Source organism: Merops nubicus, unplaced genomic scaffold (genome assembly GCF_000691845.1).
Source record: "Merops nubicus isolate BGI_N331 unplaced genomic scaffold, ASM69184v1 scaffold195, whole genome shotgun sequence".
Taxonomy (NCBI): domain Eukaryota; kingdom Metazoa; phylum Chordata; class Aves; order Coraciiformes; family Meropidae; genus Merops; species Merops nubicus.
In genome coordinates, this window is record NW_008607467.1 from 337,036 (window position 1) to 363,071 (window position 26,036).

A 26,036-nucleotide genomic window follows, 5' to 3' on the forward strand; every position below is an offset into this window, starting at 1 on the left:
CTAAACATGGTGCACTGTTCAGTTATTCTCTAGGTAGCAGCACTCAGGTAACTTCCTTACAATTACTCCTGACAGCTTTAATTTCTTCAGAAAAGAACAGTTAGCAAGTGGTGAGAAATGACTGATATACAACTAGCATCACAGTTCTGATTACAAATGGGATCTGGAAATGTTCCCCACACTTCAGGCTTTTCTTGGTCTCTTCCCCAAAGAAAAGCATTAAAATTAATTTAAAATTAGTTTAAATTTAATTTAGTGCATGAAAAAACACTAAAAAGGCATTAAAATAGTGTCTGAGGTGTTGCACCCACAGCATTTCCACCCTAGACAAATCCTATAGTATCTAGACCAAGAAGTATTTGGCTATTGTTAAGATAAGCCTTTGCATCCTTGAACACTTATATGAAGGGCATTTCTAAAACTTCTGAGGTTTACCAACATTAACACTGGGTGTGCATAAGGATTATTGCTCAGCCAGAGCCCATAGAAATGGCATGAAGAGTTGTGTTGCTGGCCTGGAGTTTGAGCCTGCAAAGGGGAGGCAGGGGCTGTGCCCAGTGATGTGGCAGGAGGTGGAGTAAGGGGGAGCAGGTTTGCTGCAGTTTTACCTCTCTAGCCAAGCTGTTCTCAGAGGTTTTGCTCTCTTTTACAGAGAGCTTCTAGGGAATTTAGAAGAGCAGATTTCTTCTTTTTGGTAAAGTTTTCAGATCATACTGCAGAATACAACAGAGAATCTAGATTGCTTCATAGCCATATAGAAATACTTCAGTTCACTGGTAAATTGGTGTACCTTTACAGTCAAGTCTTCAGGAGTACACTGAATTTCTCTAGGGTGTTTCAGGGTGATTTTTTTTTTTTTTTGGTACATGGTTACTTGGCCACTTGTCACCAGGGAAGAATGCCTGACCTTGAATAGCATTTCATAGTCCTTACCCTTGCACTCTTATTTGAAGCCTCAGGAAATACTCAGGAGATTTACTGAGGCATTTGACTAAGGATTTGTGATGGCTGACCAGTTCTGGACTAAGGAGCTGAGACCTTAGGTTACTGATGGCTTTATAAAAGGCTGTCAAATTAGTCATCTAACATAGAGGTGCCAATGTTGGAAATATTTGCAGTGAAATTCTGACCTAATAACTGAGACAATTTCTGCGCAAAGTTCCATTTGGCTTTGTCTTTTTTTTTTTTTTTACCATAGTTTTCCCGAGTCATGCTGGTTTAAGTCAGCACCCTGTTTTGAAACTTTCCCTGACAAGATCATATTGAGATGGTGGTGGAGGGTAAACATATTCAAATTTTGTCCACAAAATATTTGATTTAGTTTACCTCTAAATAGCAATTGACAAGTCTAGAGGTGGGAGGCATATCTCAAAAAAAATATTCATATAGCTGAAAATGCATCTGGAGATTAAAGAGTAGCCTGAAATTATGATCAGACTGGATTAAAACTGCAACTTAAATTTTTCAACATAATCTGTTATTGCAGATTTACTTACTGAAACTTTGTTTTGGTTATTCAGAAATAAAATAGTTATATATGTGTATTTAAGAGAGTGTTTATTTTAATTTATCTGGTAGAAAGGGAGAAATCTCTCATGGATTGAAAGCAAATTAAATTCTTTGCATCAGCCCAAAGTTTATTGTTGTTTATGTTCTGCTAGGAAGAACAGTTCTGGAAATAGTAGCCTTTCTATATCTGGTCATCCCAAAGTAATTAAGTTTGGGGTTTTTTTACAGTTACAATATTTTGAAACGGTTGATACTTCATTTGCAAGTTTCTGTAAAATGTAGACCGTTTAAATATTTGCATTGCCTTTCTTGCAAGAGAACTATCACCATTACAGTATTGGTGCATATATCACAACAGCGACATGAACCACTGAATGGCATTGAATTTAGTCATTGTCAATTGCCATTACATTTGCTATTTAATAATTGCTACCCATAATTCTTCTATTGATTGCTTTCTTGATTCTGTAATCTGGATTACTTTTTTGTTTCTAAATAGCCAAGAGATTAACCTCTGTTTCCACCCCCTCCCTCTCTTCCTCCTTTCCCTCTTTCTCCTTTGTTTTCTTTCAAGAACAGTTGGTGAAATGTCTGAAGAATTAAATACATCTTTAATTCTTTCTTAAAAAAAAAAAAAAAATGACATGACCTAGTAGTTTGGGAATGTGTTTTTTGTTAACTATTTCTTTTTTTTATCTGCTCCTCATTACAATTTTGTTTAATGAAAACAGTAATTTAAAGAGAAAAACATACAATAGGTAATTTGAGAGACTTCCAAATTTTTGTGTAAAGTCAGTACCAACGAAGGGATGAAGCAGCTGATCCTGGGGCCGGTCATCCCTTCTTTACCAGCAGCAGGCATTTAGAAATGAATAGTAGTTGTGTGCCAGGCCCATTTATAACTCAGACTTTCTGTGCTTCCAAGGAGATTGGTACATCTTAGTTGTGTTTCATAATACTCAGTGTCTAGGGCTTACATATTTTATACCTAGATAAATATTTTTTTTCTTTTCTGTGAGAGACAGTTTCTAGCCTGTCCAGATATGCAGTAGTACCCTCATATGCAAACTACACATAAAGACATTTGCTCTATGCTTAGTGTGCGTGTAAGTTAGACATTGGTCAGTATTTTGCATTATTATTTTCAGCAAAAGCTTAGTTGAGCAAAGAGAGGAACTGAAGAGAAGCCTACGTGGAGGGAGAAAGTAGAAGGGCAAAATGTAACTGGCAAATAAGTGAAAAGACACAGAGCAATGAGTTAAAAATCTTCATAACACAAGACGCTGTCATTGTGGATAACACTTTGAAAAAGTACCTAAGTGATAGAGATATGAAAGACCAGTTTAAATGGTTGGATTTTGAGCTTAGAAAGCATATAGGAATATTAAAACAATGATCTATATGAAATCACTGTCCCTGAAATGAGAAATTCCAAAGGGAACATTTTTTTTACATTTAATAAGGGCCGTGGTTTGATTAAAGTAGGATCAGGACCGTACCTTCTCTCTGAGATTGTTTTTTTTTTTTTAGTTTTCATTTTGGCTTTAGATTTCCTTTTGTGGTGAAAAACATTGTGCCATTCTGCTGCTCCAAGAGTGTTTTCTTATATAGAATAAAAAGATGTTGGAGACAGGGGAAAAGAACATATCTTCTTCTGCCCTGTGCTGTATCCTCCATGGGTATTTGGTGGGCTGGTGTTTTCAGTAGCACTCCAAGCCATCCTTGGAAATCTTCCCAACTCACTGTAACACACATCTAGTGTGCAGATGTGATTGTAATCCAGAGATGATTTAACACGGGATCAGAATGAGGGCAAAATGGATATGCCAGATCCCTGAAAGTCAACGTCTCATAGATCTGAAGATAGCAAGGTTAAATGTATGAGTTGGCTGTGGAAAAAGAATAAATATATTGTATTATACATGTCTCTGTGAGGCGAGTATTATCCTCTTCTTTTCTTTTCAACTTTTGTAAACTTCAGTGCTTATCTTTTAACTCATCAAAGAAATTGAAGTGGAAACAAAGTGACTTGGCTCCAAGCACAGAAGCTGTGTAGATCAGACTTCCAGTCCAGTTCTGTAGGACAAAAAGGATTTCTCATAATTAATTTGGGTATCTGAACTTGTCATTGTGTTTATCAGCTCAACCTCTGACCTTCTGGTTTTCATGAATCACTTAAGTTTGACCTCAATATTGCATAATTTTCTCTCCACAACCATTTTTTTTTTTCCTCAGAACTTGCAGCTGCTTAAGGAGCACACATCACTAGAAAATGCTCCATTTCTTTCATATGCATCTATATATTTAAGATGTCTGTCACATTTACATTCTAGATTTCTCCTTCTCTAAAAAGGAAAGGTGTTTTTCATTCATAATTAAATTCATAAATATTTCTAATAATGTGGAATATTTCTGAACAGAACTGTTTAAATAATCAAAGGAAGGAACTCTGTCAAGTTATCTTTACTGGTGACTAAGCTTATTTTATTAAATCAGTATTTGAAGCGAATCTGATTTGGGTTTTTGGTTTCTTCCCCCTCCTCTCTTCCTTCTTCAATGTGTTTCTCTCAGAGTATCTGCTGTCAGAGCACAAGAGATCCTTGTGCTGTGATGCTTGGCAGATATTAGCGGTGGTAACAAAACAAGTACAGGAATTTCAGTGTTGAAATTCCACTGTAGTAGCCAAGAGCACACCCATTCCCCTGGAGTGGCAGTCAGTCCTCCAGTGTGAAAGGGTGAGGGGATGAGTCAGAGGACACGGGCAAGAGGGACTTGCCTTCTGCTCTAACACCCACATGAGTTCTCTACAGAAACCCCTTGAGTCCCAGGGTGCAAGCTGATTTTTCCAAATCACACCTAAGTGGGAGAAACCCAGAAAGCCTCCTGCTTGGAAAACCCACCACTTCAGTGGGTTTCACCCCTTTTTTATTTGTAGTCCTCCCCAGTTTTGGGGGTCTGTGGCCTCCTGCACAATAAGAAATCCTGCGGTGATAGCAGCCTTGTTTTGCACAGGTGCTCCAGCGTTAGGCAAAGTCTGGCCAAAGGAGGTTCAAGGAGACAACATGAAAAATGTACCTCTGAGGAAGAGGCATAGAAAAACTTCTGTGGTATTATGCACATATATTTTTTGCACACAGTGAGGGAGGTGGCGATAAGTTGGTGAAGTTATTAATAAAATCTGCATTCTAGCCACAACAAAGATATTTTGCAACTTAAAATTTGGTCATTTATAGGTATTTGTGTTTGCTGTGACACAGATACTGGTCTGATAATAGGAGTTCACAGTGATTTGGAAGAAAAATTATAAACCCACCTGATCTAAAATATTGAGGATGTGATAATTTTTTTTAAATAATCACTCTGCAACCTAATAATTTCTTTAAGACCTTGATAAATCAAATTTACATAAGCAAGGCAAATGTGATGGTCTAAGAGTCTTTTTAATGAGGCAAATGTGCTCATTTATGTTAAAATCATAACAAAGAGAGGGAAAGAAACAGAAACAGAATACTTTACCTTTGCCTGTGGAAAATTTTTCACAGCAAACTGTAGAACACAGGACTTTGAACTTCCTGGGGTAGCCCTTGCCTTCCAGAGGCTTTCTGATATTTCCTTTACTTTATTGAAGGAAAGAGCTTAAATTTAATGAAAGGTGCAGAGTGTGTCTCTTATTATTAGAATCTCTTTGTTTACCAATGTCAATAATTAGAAAAATGCAACGGCAAAGTAACAAAAATCTTCATTCCTTTGTCTTAAGTTCAGACACTTTGGTAAAAATAAGTGGTAAGTAAACATATATGGTTTAATTATCTTTTTTAAAAAAACAGTATTTTAAATGAGCTGTTTTTGTTTGTGTCATGTGACATTGTGAACAGACCAGCCAATAATTGTTTTGGTTTGTTTTGTTTACTTTAAGGATTGCACTTTGGAATGTTGAGGTGCAGGATTTTCATTCAGTAGCTGAGTGTATGCCCATTATCTGACTGAGCAGCATAAAATTTCTGTGGTTCACTTGTTCCTTCATAGAAGATTTATCTGACAAATGCTTTCCTAAAGCAGTGTTCCATCATTAGTGCCACTCTCTGAGATGGCATTTCATCAGGAAGTGTCATTATCAGAAGAAGGAATAAGACCCTGTCCTTCCACTGAAACATGAGCAAAACAGTGGATGAAAGGACCTGGAAGAAAATATACTTCAGCACAATAGAACATTGCTATAGAGGCATCAGCCAGTGCCTTGGTATATTTAATACTGTATTAAGCACAGTGACAGCTATATTCAGTTCTGGTTTTGACAGAGTAAGCTGGACCTCTGTTGCATGGAAGTCTGAGACCAAGCCTAATATTCTGTATTTGATATTTTTGGAATTCCTGTTTGTGTGCTATGGAGGAAAGTGCAGACAATTTTCCAGTAAGTTATTATTGCTCATCAGTTTTTATTCCTGATGAATGAGGATGCTTCAGACCATAAATCTTTCGCTGGTCCAGGCTAACTGTTGCCTCTCCTGGGCTTCCAGCCAGGATAATTTTGTAGGGAGGAAATACACAACTTGATGGGAAAGAAGTAAATAGTCCTCTGTTAGCAGCTATTTGAAATAGCAGCTGTTTAGAGCTATTCAGCAATGGGGGATATTAGCACTATTACTGGGCATACTGTAGATGGTGTACCATATGCACGTATTGTCACACACTGTGTCCTATTTCTCTAATGTGAAACTTTAATTTCATGGCAAATGGGATGGTGATATTTATAGTGGTCACTGCGAAGCACTTAAACAGATTCTGGTAGCCTGTCACTGTGCAGCATCAATATGGAGCATGGATAAGGAGGTGAATGTCTAGCCTTTCCTATTTTGGACTCACCAGGCCCACAGTGCTGTTCCTTATTCCTAGTACCAATAATGTGTAATGAATGTGATGCTAATATAGAGAAAACAGAGGCATGATGGGATTAGAGGGCAAGATGAGGGTCTGTGCACGACCACATGCTCAATTGCCCATGAGAGAAGTAACTGAACGTGTTGAAAACAGGTCCCATGTGGACACTGAGCGTTGTTAGGGCGCCAGTGAAAAAAACGTTGCAATTTATCCTTTCTGCACCCTCGTTCTTATTTATGTCAACAAAGCTAAAATAAAAGCAATTGTTCATTTTCCTCTTTCCTCCCAGCCCACCCTCCTCTGTTGCCACTTTGTCCCCAGGTCACACTAAGGTGAGCTGTGGGATGTAGTGAGCTCTGACCCCAGCAACTCTAACAGTCCTTAGATCTAGAAACTCCCTTATTGAGAAAACATTGATCTCTCATTTCCAAGGAATTGTAAGGGGGCTTTTTCTTCAGTTTTGAGTAGATGTGTGATGAGATGTTAAAATGTCAACACTTTGATTTATGAACAGTATCTTAAGTTATTTTTAATTTAAAAAAAAATAGAAGTAATTTTTCTGTCCCTCTAGGGCTTATACATTTAAGTTGTCTTTACTAGTGCAGAATGTAAGAAGAGAGCAATAACATATTTTACAAGTGTTAAAAAGAGAAAGGAAAATAAAAGTGGAATTTTTCTCTAAAATGTATTGCAAAAAAAATGTTTATCATATTACGTTTTATTTGCTCTCTTTCGGGATGAATTGTATTCATTTCCACTAGTATTCAGTGAAACCTTACCAAACAATACAATATGGTGAGAATGTATAAGCAATAAGAATATAAAAACAAGTTAAGTAGATCATCCTTTATGATTTTCTGAGCTAATTTAATTTTTACACCTACATTAACAGTGGTTGAAGTCACCCTAAATTTGTTTCTTTGGCATCTTAAACTTGAAGAAATAGCCTTTTTTTTTTCTTTGTATGAATGCATCTTTAAAAATCACCTTTTGTTCTTGGCCTTAGTCTCCTGAATTCTCCTTTGCTTTGTGCAATAGCACATATTTTATTAAAACAATGGCATTTTCAGTAAGCGAAGCATTTGCCCTAGCATCTGAGAAAAATATACACATTTAATAATGACATGAACAGTTTTGGGCTGCATAAGGTAGTGCAAAGCCTGCCTTTTCAGATCAGAAATTATTTTTAGTCTGTGGAAACTTGGTCCATGTCCTTTTAGACCAGCGTGCAGCTGCCAGGCGAACCTGCCTCTTGCAGGAGTGCTGCTCGCTCTTCGCCTGCTCGTCACCAGAGCGTTGGTCCTGGCTGCTCACCTGCCTGCATGAGAGCCAGCCAAGCCCAAATGCTTTCCTGACCTGTCTTTGCAACCATCTGGAAAAGGGCAGATGCCATTCTTCAAAAGTACTTTGGTAGATGGGTCCAGGGGCATTAAAAGCTCCCAGCAGGAGCAAAGACCCTGCCACATGATTGGTAAAGCACCTGTCCTTGAAGCAAATGCTACTGTCTTCTGTCTCAGTCAGCGAGCATATGGTCTGTATGATAAGCAGAGAGAAACACAGTGGCTTGAGGGGGGGTGATGCCATGGCCATTGTTAAGCTGCTCTCAAAGGGAGAGAAGCACCTGGGGCAGTGGAGGTCCTCTCCTCTCTGCTTCTAGCCCTGCACAAAGGGAGATGTCTTGCCATCTCCTGGTAGTGTCTTACATTGGCAAGTATTTGACAAAAGGGAGGGGGGGTGAGGAAGGCAAAAAGCAAAAGCAAATGTGGTATGAGGAAGGAGAGATTGTCAGTCCTATGTCTTAAATGCTGAGGAAAAAACTGGTCCTTCCCACACAGCCCTCACTGCTGTCTTGGAGCATAAGGTGGAGAAGGAAATTCAGTCTCCAGTCCTGCTGTCACCCTGACTTTCCTGCAGTACCTGTGGATATTTCTGCTAATGGTGGCAGTGATGACGGTTGTTAACTGGATGGTGTTTTGACACTTCCAAATCCTTTCACACAGGTCACCATCTGCTTGGTAGTGAACAGCAATTGAAAGTCTCTCTGTAGCCCATTAACAAATTATTTTGCTGTCCAGATCTCTGGACAACAAAAGCTGTGTTTAAAAGCTCAAGTATGTTTTGGTTTTTTGGTTTGTTGGGTTGGTTTGGTTGGGTTTTTTTGTCTGGTCTTTTCTGCTTCACAGCCCACTTTTTGTTTCTTTTTTCACGGTAATGAATTCACTGTAAGTACAAGTGACAGCTCGCAGAAATGGTAGATGGCTGGAGTCATATACAATATGGCCTTTATAGGAGAGGTGAGATTCCTTCCTGAGAAGCCCCTGTGAAGTTAGCTTTAGAATATTTACCAAGTACCTGTCTCACAGGCAACAAACAGCAAGGTTTGGTCCTGTCTGATTATAGTGAGTCTTCAAGTGTAAATACATTGATCTCAGCGAAGTTACTAACTGATACTGGTGCAACAAAATCACCACTTGCCTTAAATGTTCTGGAGAGATGACAACCAACATACTGAGCAGATCTGTTTCTCAGGATCTCTCAGGAAGAGGGAGGTAACCAATCTGTCTGTGCTGCTTTGGGCCATCTGAGCTTCATTGGAGAATTTAGATTTCCAAATAAGTTGCATTCAGTTTTTATTCATACTGGCTTAGAATATGTTTAATGTCTTCTTCTTTTTTTTTTTTTTTCTTTTTCCCTGCAGTAATAGTAAAAATCTGTTTTTCTTCCCTAACTATGTGCAGGCTGGCATGGCTTTGACTTATGATCCAACAGCTGCTATTCAGAACGGGTAAGGAATGCATGTTTTCTTATGCCTTTTAAAAAATAATTTTGAATGCCATCTTCTGTTTTCTCTTTCTGTGGTGAAACTTACTCAGAAGCAAATTCACTCAGTCGTATTTTGTCTGAGGCATGTAATGGTATATTGCAAAGTTCTTCTTTCAGTTTCCCTTTTGTTTTTATGTTTTTATGCCCCCTTCTTTGCAGTATCCTTTTGAATAGGAAGTTGTTTTTCCTAATAGTTTCCATCCCTATTTGGCAAATGCTAGTGTCTGGGTTTTTTTTAATCTCTCTCTGTCATAAAGTGGGAACCAGTAAAATTTCCTTTTACTGACTTTGCTTTTGTTAAAATAGTCTTTGAAGATTCCAGTGTATTTTGGATAATGGATACTTCATCTGGGGTTCTCTCTGCAGGCTGGCTGGCTTCCATGGCATTGCCAGAATAGAAATAGCAAACAGGGAGAAGTCCTTAAATTAGTGTTAAGCAGATCGGATTTAGGGGTAAAATTACGAGGAACACTCTTCTTCATTTCTCAACTTCCATTTGCCAATGTGAAGAGTTGTAACTTTTTTCCAAATTTAGCAGAGAAGTTGTATCATTGTATATAGTTTACTCCATTATTACATTTCCATTTATATCATGAGTTAAAAAGCAAAGCCTTGAAATATTGAAATTTCAGACAGGGTAGCAGCCATTTGAAGGACGTTTGGCCCTGAACTTTTTGACAATAACTCTTTGATTAGAGAGATGTTGGATATGACGATCAAATTCCATGCATACTCCTGTCTCTTCTCCAGCTGAGTGGGAAAATGTATTTGTTAGAATCATAGTGTCATTAAGGTTGGAAAAGGCCTCTGAGATCATCAAGTCCAACCATTAACCCAACACTACCATGAGCACCAAACTATGTCCCAGAGTACCACATCTACACGTTTACGGACACCTCCAGGGATGGTTGGGGCATTGTTAGTTTAAGCAATTATAAAAAAAAAAAAAAAATCCAGTAGTTGTTGGTTTGATTGTTTTTTAAATCACTGATAATAGCATATTTTGCTTAATTGCCAAAGCAGCAGCTTTGTAGGACTCATGATATTCCCATGTATGTGGAGGAAGTGGCCAAATCTGAGCAACTCAGAAAAAAGGAACGTTTTTGCATAAGTTGTGATTTCAGTGTCCTCTGGTTCCTTTAGCATGTCCTGACCTCCCAAATAAGTCTTTGTTTTCTAATGTCATACTTTTCAGCTGATAATATATTATAGGCTATAAATAAAACCATCACCAGTGTTTCATCTGGAAAACAGGCTTTTATTTCAAATTAATTCTTGCATGTCAATTGAATGAATGTTTTGGAAACTGTAATTTTACTTCAAGGATATTTTTTTTTTAAATTATGACAGCTATCTCAGAATCAGAAATTATTTATATCAGAGTAGCCATATTGTTCAGGTGTTCAGGCTGCTGAGATGGTTTTGTCACTCAGTTGTTTGAACATGCTGTCACTGATTATTGGGGAAGGAAATAGTCCCCAATGGAAAATTTCAGCTCTGCAGTTTTTTAAATGTTCTTTATTTCTAAAACATGAACTAAACTACAGCACTGGATATATCTCTTAAAAGTGACAATTAATTGCTGCTTTGACATATCTGTTCTTTCTAAAGTGTCAAAATATTTTCAGTTTCTTTAGAACAAAACCATCTTATTCAAAATACTCTTATGGTGAGATCTTGATTGTATGCAGTATAATGAGGAGAAGCTCTTGCTATGCAGAAAAAATAGATTTCTCCACCAAAAATTACACAACTGTTGTTTCATCCTTTGGCTGCATCTTTAAAATGTTGTCACCTAAGGATCACCAGGACCCTTTGGTTACACAGTTTCTTTTTAGCTCCCCAGGCATGTAGAGACTTAATAGTCTCTACATACCCTGTAGTGATGAATCTTTACTTTTTTTCAGAAGCCTCTTTACTTGCAAGTACAATAAAAATCTTGTTCATGGGTTTTATTTTAGCTAAGTCTGAGAGCACCTCGATGCTTGGCTTGTAAATGTGCTCAAATGTGTTTTGTTGCTCACTGACAAATATATCATAGCACGAGTGTGGCCATGGTGAAAGACAGTTAAAGGCTGTTAAGCACTATGAAGTAAATAAACAGGTTAACTTAAGCATCAGTGAAGGGAGAGTAGGCAGACACGTTGCTTTTCCTCACAGTAGGACAGGTGGGAAGTGAGCACAGAGCTGCTCCTTGCAGTCCCCTTGTGTTGATGGTGTGCCCATACCCACCCTGTGGGTAAAATACTGCATAATGCTTTGGCAGTAAGGTGGACCAAGTCGTTAAGGTTTTTGGGTAACATGGAGCAATGTTACCCAAAAGCCTGTATAACAAAGACCACTTCTTTATAGTAGGCCTGTTAAATGCAGCGGTCAGGTCGAGTGGGTGTTGACCCTGGACATAGCTCAGGACTTGTTGATGTGCTGTAACCATCCCACGTGAAGCTTACTGAACTGAGGCTGGAGATGGGAAAGGTAGATATCCAAGCCAAGGTGGAGATTCAAGTGAGGTATGATTTACCAGTAAAACTTAAAAAGAAAGATAAGCTACACATGCTGGGATTGATTATAGTCCTTTATGGGGTCGATAGATGCATTTTGACACATCTAAGTTACAAAGTTCATGCAGTATTAAATGGAGGATGGAAGCCTATTAGAGACATGTCTCTGCAGGTGTCATGCAGTGGTGCTTAAAATTCACAGTTCCTTAAGAGGCATGGATTTGATTAGATTTTGGGTGGTGCATAACCAAACCTTAGGGAAGAATCTGGGTTCTTGTATGTTGTCCAGTTGAGAAGGTGGCTTCTCATTGCTCATGGTGTAGTACCATCACTTTTTTGTTACTGCATAACTGCATATTTGCCTTGAAAATCTATAGCAGCAGTAATACAAAAAAGCGAGAGAGGCTTTCACTAAAAATAGCTAAGGGTTTTTTTCCCCATAAAGGAACAGATAATTTTCTTCTGAGTCTATTACATTGTAAAGCTTGATTCTCCATTTCATTATGTTGTTTTTATGCCTATGTAACTCTTTTTAAGCATCCAGTGGAGTTACATCAGCATAAAACTGGTATAATGGAGTGGCGAATCTGGCCTGTAGTGTAACACAGCATTGCAGTGTGAGTTACTGAAGATGTGGTAACCAGCAGTTCAGTAGATAAGCTCTTCTCCCCTGCCAGTCTCTCTGTGCCTTTTTTGGTTTCTAATCAGCCTTTTCTGAATTGCATTTACAAAGGTACTCAGGCTTTATTTGGGGGAGTACTATGCCTGTTGTAATATGCTATTGATTTTTCAATTTTGATATTAATATTGTTTTAGTGGTTTAATGCACTCATACAAAGAACAAAATAGAGGTCTTGTACTTGCACTGTAAGAATGCTCATTTAAAATGTTCCCGAGGCTTGAGTCCTCCTGGCCATTTGACTAAGATTGCGACGTACTGTATCAGTTTAATATCTGATATCTGGGGGACTATACTGTGCATTTGCTGGCCAATGGGCTCAATATTCAGATAGGTCTTTTTCATCTCAAACATCTGACTGTGTGGCTTATTGCAACAGAAAATTGCTGCCTTGGTAATGCTTGGTAATGCTCTTACATTATGTGAGCCCCAGGATACTATTTATGAATCGAACTTTTTCAGTACTGCCCGCAGGCACAAGGCATGAGCAAATGGTGTTTATTGCAGTGCAAATAGGATCTTGCTCTTGTGCAGATTCTGTGTGGAAGCTTGTGCATTTCCCCATAGGACGGGAACCATATGGGTTTTTTCCCTAGTTTTTGGCAGGGAAATAGCGACCAGACGCTACAGATAATACTGTCCCCAAATGCAGAGGGAGGGTTGATGTAGGAGGGGAGTATGTGCTTTGTCTGTTAAGCAACAGAAATTGTTCTTAAAGCATTACTTGTGCATGCCTGGTGATATACTTGGAGGGTGGCTCCTTTTAACTTCTCTTGAAAGCATTTCCTTTTGAGCCCTTTATAAGCCCTTCTTCAGGAACATCCAGGAACATCTTTTTGCCTCCTAGTGATGAGCATTCCCTATGGAATCTGGGCATGCTGAAGAGGTCTATTTTTAATACAAGGGCAATGTTCATTTTGCCTTGCCCCTGCCACCTGCATTTCTACACTTTAGCTTCTAACATTGCAATTTCAGCTGAGGAACAGGGACACTGGCATGTGCCTGCAAAAAAAAAAAAAAAAGCATAGGCCAATATAAGAATGCAAACTGCATTGCAGAAAATGCAGCTGAGCCTTTTGGAGAGCTCTCCTTAGAGACCACAAGTCAACTACCACAAAGCCTACAGCTCTCCAAGTACAATACCAGATACTGTATATTTTAATGGCATGAAACTTGGGGGCATAATTGAATAGATCTAAAATGAGTCAAAGCTGGTATCTCTTTCCACTTCTCTTTCTGGTGTACATATTCTGATGACTGAGAATCCTTTATTCCCTTGGATTTAGAATATGCATCTTCTGCCTCATTTCACCTCTTCCTGAGCCTAAAGTAAAAGAAAAAGGGAAGGCCTAAGACTGAATATGGCAAGGTCGGCAGCTGCAGATCTTGTTGGGATGCTGTGGGGTTTATACCAGAACAAGTCACTCTTGTCTTTTTGGTCCACCTGTCTTTTATAAGGTCCCCAGCATGTCACTTATGCCATTTACTTATGAGGAAATTAGCCTATTTATATGCAAAGGGAATGTGGAGGAGGTGTCTCTGTGTCCCATGGGTGAGCATGCTGAGCCCTCTTTGTGAGCGGGTCCTGCCAGGGCAGTGAATAGCGCTTCACACATGGCAGAGATAGCCACATCCCTTTTTTGGGCACAGGTGACACTGTGGCAGAACGACAAGCCTTTGTCTTGGGGTGTAAGGGATTCCTGATTGCAAAATATTTGACCTACAGCCTGTCACAGTGACTCAGATTGTTAACATTGATTTATTACTATTAAAATTGAAATATATGAACTGGATTTTCTCAGATTGTCATTTATTGCGTCAGATTTCCTTCCTTTCTCTTCTTTGATGCTCTGGTGTATGCATTTTCACAATATATCTGACTGTCCTGATAGTATGTTTTATTTGATGCTTATTTGAGAGCATTCCAAACTGTGACAGATAAATGGTATTGGCAGGGGTGTTGGAAGGGTTGTATTTTTCACATTAGCAGAGTGTATATTCTACAAGCTTATGTACTATTCAGATAACTGCATCTCTAAGCTGAAACTGAAATGGTTATCTGTCTGTCAAGTTCTTGGCTCAGTACATGTTTACTATAAATTTGGTAGTTTTTGCTGGGATTTATTGGAGAGTTTATTCCAAAGAGTCAGCACTACTTCCAGATGGAAAGTTGTTTTTCCCCTGCACTTGTCTTTGTCCGAGCAGTTCGTATGCAGTGTGAGTATAAGAACAGCATCAATGCCAGGCTAATGGACAGGATGAGAACAGAAGGAACAAAAATGTGTTGTTTTCCCGAAAGGGTTTTTATACTGTCCTTCAGTTCAAGAGGTTGATATGTATTTCTATACATTATACATTATACCCATAGAGTTTTTTTTCAGTCTGCCATTGGCTGTTTCATTTGCTGCATACAGCATTTCTTAGTTCATCCACTTAGCAACAGCAGAGCCAAAGTGATTTCTAGTTAACCTTGGTTTGAGAGAAGACCCCAGTAACAGGGCTTAGGTAACATATGCATCATGCTAATGCCATAGATGAACCCAACAAGTGCTGTAAAAATCCTTCCTCCCACAATGTTTTATGTGCTTAATGTTTGATACAAGCAGTGGGATACAAATGCCTCTAAGTTCTCATAATAGGCTATATTTAAAATTGGGCAAAGGCACAGTTTTAAAATAGTCTGTGTGCAGGCATTGTAAGGGCAGATGAATGTTCCTAAAATAGCAATATATTTCTATTAAACAAACAAACAAAAAAAAAATCCTCAGACGCCACCTGCCGCTTTTGGTGTTTTAAAATCTTATTTGGAGTAGAGAGACCAAATGATCGCTTCTCTGTCTCCTTCTTCCCTCTTAACTTTAAAAGTTTCCACCCAGCCTTCAAAGGTGACAGCCTGTTTTTCCAAGGCTATTGCTTGGATGAAGTCGGTGGTTATTTGAGCCTGCACCCAGAATGAATGCATCCAGTCTGAACTAGACTGATTAAGACTAAGTCTGGGATACCAGGGCGGTCAGGACATAGAGCACTGATTTAAACACCAGTAATTTTTATTGTTTTTTCATGGCTTTCATGGAAAGCTACTGTTGAATGCCTCAGTGTGGGGAGAAAAGACAACATGAAAAGGCAGGGAGTGTAATCCACTTCAGTGTTACAGAGAGAGCATATGCGCAAAATCTTCTGCTACTCATAAGATTGGTGCATGCTAGATGAGAAGGATCTGCATGGGGTTTAAACTGGGCAAGAGAACACTGCACAACAATGTTTCTCTCTCTGAGTCCAAAATGTTAGCATTTTGACAGCTCTAAGACCACAAATGTTCTCTTTTTGAAGCAATTTTATTTTTCTGGCATTCAGTTAAATTTGAAGAAAAGGCATATGCAAAAATCTTTACAAAAACGCAAAATCTTTACAAGCACATATATATTAAGTACTTACACAATCGTCCAGTAGTAATATTTTCCAAGTAATAATTTTATCAATATTCCTTAACCCAAAGGGAAGGATAAGGAATGTAGCATTTATTACCATCACACAAGAGACAGTGCAACTTTTGTTCATAGCATGCAACAATGGAATTAAAACCAACTAAATATGAGATTATCGGTGCTACCTGGGGCATTTATAATCATAATTCTTGATACATTTTGCCAGAAGGTCTGTTTTTTTTTCACCCTGCCTGGATGAATATGAAAATTTCAGCCAGAGTTTTTATAGCCATCCATTAATAAAATAATTCAGGCATGTATATGGAATTGTTATTCTCAGCACTGAAGCATTAAGATCTGAAAAGAAAACAGTACTGAATGTAAAAATAAAATCAGTAATATTGTGTTTGATATCGCGTAAGAAATTTCCTTTCACTAGCTAGCACTCTGGAAAATCAGCTGTCTTTGCATTTCAGATAATTACTTCTTGTATCATGAAGTTCTGTATTTGTGCTAGTTGAAGTGAAAGAAATATGCTTTGTGTAAATATTCCTCCTCCTTTCTATTTTCAAGATCTGTTCAGTGGAGCCATCACATCTTCTTTATTGTGGTTTTGGAAATAGATGGACATAATTACCTGTGTAGACTCTTTCTGTCTTTGCCCGGGAGGCACTGAATTAGTTAGTCAGAGCCTAGCAGTCGAAAGGTTCAAAAAAATCTCGCTTTTGTTCTTTGTTTGCAGATTTTATTCCTCACCGTACAGTATTCCAACAAACCGCATGATTCCACAGACATCAATCACACCATTCATTGCTGCTTCCCCTGTCTCCACATATCAGGTACGTCAGATGCGCGCTTGTCTACCGTGTTTCCCAGTTAATTATGTTTTGGATGTGGATGAAGGCAGAGTGTGTACCACAGAAATTGTGTGAGTGCTTGTGCTCTTGAGTCATACTTTAAACAAAAGGCTTTCTAGTAGTATTCAGGTATCATTTGGTGTAGGTTTTAAGTGTTTCCTGCTTTAAACTGGCAATGAAAGCCACCGTAACCTTTCCTTTCAGTCGGTTTCTCCAGCAAACAGCGTTTTGCTTCATTTCCCGTTGACAACAGCAGAAGTTTATCATTCTTACTGAAAGGTTTTTTAACTGCCTTTTTTTTTATAATTTGTTGACTGCATCATATTTTGACCTTTTGACCTCAGCTGTATTTGCTCCAGTAACAACATTCTTTAGAAGCACTCGTTTTTATCTATGAATCCCTCACAAAGCAAGGTACTTGAGGGTAACTGTCCTCATGTCCTTCTTTAGTCTTCCACACATTTTGTTGTTCAGAATTTTTCTTTTCAGCATAGCCCTCACGGATCTCCACTGGGAAATTATTGCCATGCTCTGGCTTTCTGAGATGGAAGCCGAACCCAGGTTGTGTAGTTTTATTATTAGCCGTTCTCTGGGAACATACCACTTCACTCTGAAGCTGGTCATTGGTTGTACAGTTTCCCATTTCAGTTATTTCTGTCCTACGCCATCAGTGCTCTTCCATACCTGAGATAAACTACCCAAGCCTGCAAAGCTGCATTGTGACTTGTTCTTAATGTTAGGGTTGGTTGTTTTGGTTTTTTTTTTTTTTTTGAGATGGTATGCTGCTGCTTACAGGTAATTCTAGGAGGTTGTGCTTACACTTACTGTGGTTTAAGCTTGATCTTCAAAGATAAATGGTTCTTGTAATTTATTTTTTTTTTGAGTTATTTAATTTTAAATGGCTATGTAACACTTGCCAAACAAATGTTGTCTTGGTGAGATAAATTCAGTAAATTTCAGTTAGTGGAAACACCAAAGAAATGTCAGTGCCAGAGACATACAAATGCAACTCACATGGATTTTTCTCAGCTGCAAAGCTGGCTTAAGAGTCATACCTCCTCCCTCTTATTCAGGCCACTGAACTGAGACCACCCAGCCACATCTTCCTATCACCACTCCACAATTCACAGTTGCTCCCTTATCCCATCCTGACTTGAACCATTGCTTCATTTCATGGTTTCGTGCATTTGCATGATTTGATGCATTTTCACCAAAAACATTTTCTTGTGTACCTGCTGTGTGTTGTGGTGCCCAGACTGATGTGAAAGAAAACTAGGATGTATAGTTCTTTGAGTCGAGTTTGAGTTATCATGGCATGTGAGCCATCCATACTTAGCAGAAGAGTGAGTTACAGCTCAGAGATGCCACCACAAATGCACAAGCACTCTGTGATGCGTTTAATTGTTAGTAAAATTGGTATATCCGTGAATCCATTATGTACCAGCCACAGGGCAGAACAACAAAGAAAGACTTTAGTGATGCATATAGAGTTCTGGTGGGAATGGACCCCACAATGTGTGAGGTGAGTGCTGATCCTGGGAGACTGGGATATGTTAAGCCAGCTTTGCTGTGGAAGCTTTCAATTAGAATAAGCTTCAAAAATTCTGATTTAGATCTGCAACTTTTACTGAAAATGGAATAAATCTATTCTAGGTTCTCTGAAAACGTTATGCCTTTGAAAGTTCATACAGATACTTTTGAAAATAAACTTTGAACGTTTTATGTCTCCTGCACTGTCAGTGGGATGACGCATTCACGATCATATCAATGGATGAAAGCAAAAATTACAAATAAAAAAAATAGGACAACATGGAATATCGAAGAGTGCTTTATGAGATAAAACTGTGTGGATCACAGAAGTGGTACAATTGCTCAGACTTTTGACTTTGGTAGAAAACATTATCAAATGAAATTTGAAAGCTTTTCCCTTTAGAAGGTATAAATTAATCTTACGTTGAGTTATATGACTTAAGTCTTGCCAAAATTAACTCCGTCATTGTAATAGAAATCTTTGAGTTCCATTTTAAACTTTTCTGTGCTAATTAAAAGTATTCGATACGCAGGTCCAGAGTACTTCCTGGATGCCTCATCCGCCATATGTTATGCAACCAACAGTAAGTGGATACTTGCTTATATCCAGCTAAAAGTGCTTACACTGTAGCCTCGCTCTGCTTGTCAGCCACATTAAAGCCCTAGGTCATGTAAAAGCAGCCAGCTGCACCCTTTGACAAAAGCCTTCTGCTGTAAAGATTCTTCTTTTTTAAGGAGCACTGTTTGATTTATTGAAAAGGGAAGAATGGATGATACGTTATCTAATTGCATTGATTATAAGAGAATAACAAGCTCTGAAGTGTTGCTTCTGAAGTTTTGCTTCAGGGACTGCAAGATAACTGCATTCCTGCATGCTTTGAATTACCCCTGCCTTATATGCTTATCCATCAAAAAAGGCCTTCCTAGCTGTATATACTTTAAGGGATCCTCAGTACCTCAGTAATGCATTTCAAGTACTGGAAAAGTGTAAAGCACAGCTTTACAGAGTCTTGGCCAAATCTGTATCTGCTTTATGATTTGACCAATCAACTTGGTTTTTTTTCCCTGAATAAATTGTTTCAGCAATTGTAACTACTGCTTACCAACATTCATTAGAAGCAATGCAGGTGATTTTCTGTTTACCTCACGGAAGAGTTCTGATGCATTTTGCCTGAATATTAGAGATACAGCAGAAGGAAACAGCATACTGAATCCCACTATGTACAGTGCTTTAGTTTCATTTCCTACCTTTGATCAGTTTCTCAGGCTTAACAGTGTCATTAATCAAAATCCACATGTATGCACCACGTAAGTATCAATACATGAAGAGGGTAAAATTAAAATGAAGATGTATCATTTAAGATTGTTTGTTACCCACATGTTTAAATGTTGGGTGAGAGTTAGCTATACAACAATGTGAATATAATTACACTGCATACCCATTCGGCAGCATAGGGCTGTCATCCCAATTTGAAGCCCCCTTGCATATCCCTCGACTCTTTTGAGACAAGTTCTTCAGTTTTTTCTCACCAGGCAATGACCATATTGTGAGAATGACTGTCTTCTCAAAGAATTGAAAAATTCCAGCTTCCTACCACTGCAGTGCTGCTCCCCTCTCCAGACTCTGGTGGAAGTTTCCACCTCAGTGGATTAAAGCTACTGCTGTATTCCATGTAGAGAGATGAGCAAGCTCACTGTATCGAACAAACTCACAGCTAAAATCAGTCCCACATTCTATTATTTGGATTTAATTGTCGACCACAAGAAATCTTATTAGTTTATATATGGTTAGTATGTTGTGGAAGCCAGAGGACCTCTGATCCTTGAATAAAGGCTTCCTTTCCCTTTTCTTTCTTTTTTTTTTTTTTTAATGTGTGTTTGACTTCTATTTGACGATGTTCAGCAAAGCATTTTTCTGCAGTACTAGAAGAGGTATTTTGGGTGTGGTTATGGCATCTGTTTACCCCTTGGTAGAGGGCTGTGAGGAGAAAAATAACTTTCATGGTGAGTGGCACCCTCAATATGCCAAGTCAAATTTTTGTTCAGTGCCACCCAGAGGGTTGTGTCAATGAGAGGATGTGTGCTTGTAGGTGGAAAAGCAGAGGGACAAGGGATAAGTGGTGTAACATTTCAGTTCCAGTGTCATTGCCATTGTGGGTTACCGCCATGTGTTTTCTGTAGCAATCTCAGTACCTTCACTGATTTTTTTTCCCCGTGTGTTTCCTAGATGTTCTTAAATAAATGGAGATGAGGCATTTAGTACTGAGGAAGAATAAAAGCAAAAAGTCAGGACTACCATTGCCCAGGTTTCATTAAAAGATGACTTCTTTATTAGAAATGTCTGAGAAGTTGTCAGAGAATTCCTACACAGAGGACTTAAGAGGCATTGGAATTAATGGCCTGTTTTGAAAGAAAATAATCTGTGCCCATTGTAAGTTTGCTGTAGTTTCATGCGTAGATCTAGACTCTATTCTAGGCACCTCCATAGCTTAAAAAAAAAAGACTTTTTTTTTTTTAAAAAAAAAAGATTATGATAAATTTGGCAGAATTTAAGACTTGAGTTTTGGTAAACTTGTGAGATGATGAAACTGGGAAGTTTCTAATTTGGTTAGCTTTTTGTTCTTCTTTGAACTTAGTTTACTGTGTTATTATCTAAATTGCCACCACTTCATAATATTTTATTAAATGATTGGCTGTGGCACATGATGTCCCACTGGAGACCAGTGCAGATAAATATTACATTCCCCTGCCCCAGAAAGGAGAACATGTTGCTAAGTGTCTGTTATTCTTTGTGAGTAGTGGTGAACTCATACAGAAAGCACAGTCTGAATTGCTGAGATGCCAGTGTTTAGTTCTTTGTTTTGATTACAAATATCCACTAAATCATGTTACTGGATGATTATCTTTTCATTTCCGACAAAGTCCTACTTGGTATTTATGTATAATTTAACACCGCATAGCGTCCTTCATGACAGAAAAATAGGCAGGACCGTGCTGTAGAGGAGACAATGGAGGTTTTTCATTCAGCATGCTGTGCACAGACAGGACAGTTTTCTCCCAGGCTGGCAAGCTTGCCAACAGGAGGGAAGAGCTGTGCCACACGGCGCTACCACCCTGTGTCTACCTGCCTTTCTCTGCCTGCCTATCTCATCTCCTTTGTCACCTGCCTGCCCATTCATTTGAATGTCATGCTCTTTTTTCAGTGATATCTCCTGCAGTACATTGACCTGCCAGACACATTGCTCATTTATTTCCCTTTATATATTGATTTCAGCCACATTTTCCTGATGGGTGCATTCTGTATCTGTTTACTTAGTGGATTAAAAAAAAAAATGACACTATTATAAAAGATTGTATCTCCAATTCCTTCTGTTGCTTTTTAACTGTAACCAGATAAATCTCTGACCCTAACAAATAACAATAATATATAGATTAACTGGAAAATACTTGCATATATTGCTTTCCATTTACCAAACGTATTTGTCTTCTTAGTTTTGTGATCTCCCTAAAAGCAAATAACAGCTGAACTGAACTGACAGTTTATGGGGAAAAAAAAAAAATCAGAATTTTTTTTTTTCCTAATGGGAGGAAGTCAGATGGGCAGGAAAGGACTCTGCCAATATGTCATAATCTACTCATGATTTTCCCTGTAACTTTTAACCTTGATATCATAGGTTGATGGAAATTAACAACTGAAAATTAAGTTTTAAAAGGCTTTTTATTTGTTGTTTTCAGTATTTTTTGCTAGCCTTATACTAAGAGACATGGAAAATTAATATCCAATACATTGAGGTAGCATTGCTATTTCAGAATGAATAGTATTAGAAATATTCTTCTGCTGGCATAGCAGGGTCATGTGTGAAAACCTTTCATATCTTTGTGCTTACACAACCTTCAGAGTTTTAGAAAACAGGATTCCTGAATCATGTGAACATGCTGAAAAATTTACGTGGAGGTTCGTGTGTGACTTGGACACTTTTGAAAAATGTACCCTTTGTAAATGGAGCCTTCACCACTTTTTCACCATATTGACTGCACTGTGTCCGAGCAAGAATGGCTCAAATTTTCCAGCCTTGTTGCTTTGGCACATGCCATGGTCCCTCTCACCAGCTGTAATAGAAGAGAAGCTCCAGAAAAGTTATGACAGTGGAGGTTTGGATTTATACTGGCGTAACATTTAATGCACTGATGGCAGTCTGGGCTCAGTTTAGTTAACTGTAGCTTTCAAAGTTCGGTGCTCACTCATCCCTACTTGAAACAAGACTTGTATTTCATTACTGCCTCAGGATAAGGATAGATGGATAGAGATGACAAAATCAAAACATAAATGGGATAAGAGTTATTCTGGGGATTTATAACGTTTGCTATATTAGTGTGTTTTTCCTGTGGTCCCCAAAGGCTGTCTGACAGTTCAGGGAAAACTTGGAAAAACATGTTGTTTAAAGTCAATTCACATATAGATAATCTTCGTTTTTATTAACGATGACATTTGTATAAAACCTTTTTGATTCAAAGCTGTATTACAAATAACACATGTATTCTAAAGGCAGATTTTTTTAGTGAACCAACAGAAATGCTCTACTGTAATACTGTATGTGCACACTGCTTTTACACTTACACTCTTTTATGTGCAAGTAGAAATGTGTGGCCATAAGTAATCACTGGGTATGCACAGATAGATGTTCTTATCAGTCTGGAATAGTTTCTGCATAACAGCTGCAGGAGGAATATGCTAGTGGCAGCGTGAAGGGTGCAAGCAGAGCAGCATATGGAAAAATCTACTACTCATAATGATAAAGTGCATTGGGGGGAACTTCTCTTCTGGAAGCTTCTCAACCACTTACAGCCCTTTTAAAAAGATTAATGTCTTAACAAATACCCCTAATATTTTTATTTTTTTTTCTTTCTTCGTCTGGCCCATGGTTGAATGTAATCTGTCTGCCTTTAAAAGCAACACAAAAACGTTTCTTATTTCATAAGCAGCGTAAAACCCCTACTTTGGTGAGAAGCAAGGCTAAGGACTGCAGTTCTTGCCTTTTGATTGTTGTGCATGAATGTAGCATTAAAAGTACAAACTGTCCAACTGAAATATATCAGTTTTCATTTTCTCACTAGCGACTCTGTTATTTTGGATAATACCCAAAATACCACAGCAGTTTCAGTGTTTTTATTCCTATGCTCTCAAACAAAGAAGTTCCTTGTTCTCTGTTCAGTGTCCCTCTCCCGAGACGACTTTCTCTACCTCCTGTTTGTACTCTACCTTTTTAGCAAATAGAGCCAGGAGTCCATCTTGTATTTGCCTGTTTGAGCGTAAGGGACCAAAGTATGTCCTCTGTAGACAGTTGAATCCTGCCTCCAAGATGAAATGTGAGAGTTCGGTTAGCTGGTATAAAAAGTAAACAGGAAATAATCCTTAGAAATTGGAGTCTTGAGCTAGTCTTTTAACTTTTAGCTGTGTATTTTTAAGAGATCCTTTGAACATGAACTTACTTGAACTTTTAAGGCTAAGTAGTTTAGAGGTTGAAATAACTAAAAAAAAATACCATTGCCAAAGTTCTGCTGAACAATTTTAATTCCAGTGTTTCCCGAGGCAGAAAATCGAGGACTGCCAATTCTATAACTCTGATAATCAAGACAGTAATTGGCAATGATGTTCCTTTGGGACAGGCAGGCTCGCATGAGGTCATTTCTACACACTCCTCACCCAGCACCCACCGGATACAGGTGTGGTCTCAGAGCTACTAAATGGGCAGTTTCGGTCTCAGTGGAGCACGGGCTCACCAACCCTCTTTAGCACTAGGTGCTGTTGTGTTGAGTACCCAGGACAGAAGAACCGTGCCCAAGCTCAGCCAACTCATGCACGCTAAAAGGAAGTGTAAATGATTCACCCAAGTTACATCTTATACTCAAGTGTAGGGGTTTGTGCATTTGATTATACAGCTCTTCTGGAATCATATCAAAGTATTACTGTAGTCATTTGTTCTGCTGTTGCAGAAATTAATATGAGTTAATATGAATGCCAGAAAAAGATACATCCAAGTTAGATTTCCAAACAATTTTGGTACTCTGCTAGAGCCCTCTAGTGAAATTGGACATTTTTGGGGATGGCAGCAAGACACAGCACATACGAATTCAATTAGAAAGCAGGGACAGGAGAACCACAAGCATTTCCAGTAGACAAGCTCTTTCATTTGAGGAACTTGTGTTTTGCTGGTTTATTCTAAGAGGGCTTAAGAGTTCTAGTAAAAATTTCTCTTCTTTCCATTATTTTGCAGATAATGTGAATACTAATGGATAAACCATCATTCCAAGATTTTTTATTATATTTTTCTTAAACCATTTACATTAGTGAAAAAAAAAAGTACATATGTATTTCATACAGATCTATAAATGTAAATGGAAAAGATATTTGGAAAAGAAGGTGGCTGACAGTAAATTTGAAAGATACCCTAGAGATTTTGAAGCCAGGAAATTCTGATTGAGGTTATGGAGTATTGATTTCTTTTTAACAGAAAAGTCGCAACTGTAACCATCAACCTTCATTGTCAAGAGAAATCTCAACACAACAGCTGCTTAAAAGCAGCAAGTTTTATCAAAGGGTTTGGTTTTTTTTTTAAAGATAGTTATTAATCAATAGATATTAGAGTAGCTTCTGTGGAAGCATATACTGCATTTTTTTAAAAAAAAAATCAATCTCTAATTTTGTACAAAGCCTTGTCTGTTTTAACTTTTCCAACTTCATGTACATCAACTAAGACTGAAAATCTAATCCTAAGACTTTCTTTCATGTAATATATGTAACATCTCTGGCTGCATGTAGGTTTGCATTTACATCAAGTTTGAAGTTTACTCCAAATCAAAAACTCAAACACTAACTGTAAGGTTCATATATTGTGTTTGCCATTTTGAGCAAAAATTCCTCATTTGTTGGGCACTGGTGAAGTTAGTTACTGGCCAGAATAACGCAGAATGTGATAGCATCTGAAGAAAGCAATGGACTGCATAAGCACATGGTATTAATTATAGGCCAAGAGTTAAATTAATGAAGGTGCAGAAGGTAATGGGCTTATCAGAGTAGTGAATTAGGTAAGCATGTGATATAGATTTGTCAGACGATTTCTCAGTTTAGCTTGCTATCAAATATTTTGCCACATGTAATGCATTATAATTTTGCCTGTGTATGTGTGCTGTGAACTAGAGAGGCACATGATACATGTATAATACAGGCCTCTGAAATTTATCCTTCATTGTGGACCATCTCTTATTTTTTGCCTGGTAACATCCACTGTCTTGTAGTTGATGCCAATCCTATCCTGCCTCTGCAGTGAGAGCTCTGCTACACTCTCTTAAGCAAACCAGACAATATGCATGTAGTAAGCAGGACCCGAGCTCACTTGTAGCACAGGTGGTTGTATAGTGCAATTGCCAAACGTGCAAGTTCTGTGAGGGTGGAAAGGAAACACAACAATTTTCATCTGCCAGAGGCAGCAAAACACTCCGAATAAGCTCTGTGCTCTGGGAGCACAGAGGTTTCACACTACTTGGTGACAAGTCTGGGAATGATCTACTGTGGGTGCCTACTGCACACAGTGGTGGGTTCCTTTCCCATGATGGAGATGTGATTTTCATTTCCATAGTGCAGTTGATGCTGCTTCAGTGCAATTCTCCAGCAGAAAGGGACCTGAATCACCTTTCAGCTTCCCAAATCCCATCCCCATGCTGCAGAATATCAGCATTTCCATTACAGATGAGGCACTGGCCAGCTTTGGAAAAGGGAAACAGTCCTGTCAATCCAGAAGAGCATTACTGAGGAACAGCTGTGTTACAGAACTAG

General features: G+C 38.4%; 1 protein-coding gene across 1 annotated transcript in view; it reads left to right on the forward strand.

Annotated features, from left to right (window-relative positions):
- LOC103772597 (RNA-binding motif, single-stranded-interacting protein 3) overlaps positions 1-26,036 on the forward strand; it is a 352,252-nt gene that overhangs the window by 273,736 nt on the left and 52,480 nt on the right. Inside the window, exons 7-9 of the mRNA XM_008939933.1 lie at positions 9,126-9,172; positions 16,558-16,654; positions 18,736-18,786. Coding sequence (XP_008938181.1) covers positions 9,126-9,172; positions 16,558-16,654; positions 18,736-18,786 — 195 coding nt within the window. The remainder of the gene's footprint in view (positions 1-9,125; positions 9,173-16,557; positions 16,655-18,735; positions 18,787-26,036) is intronic.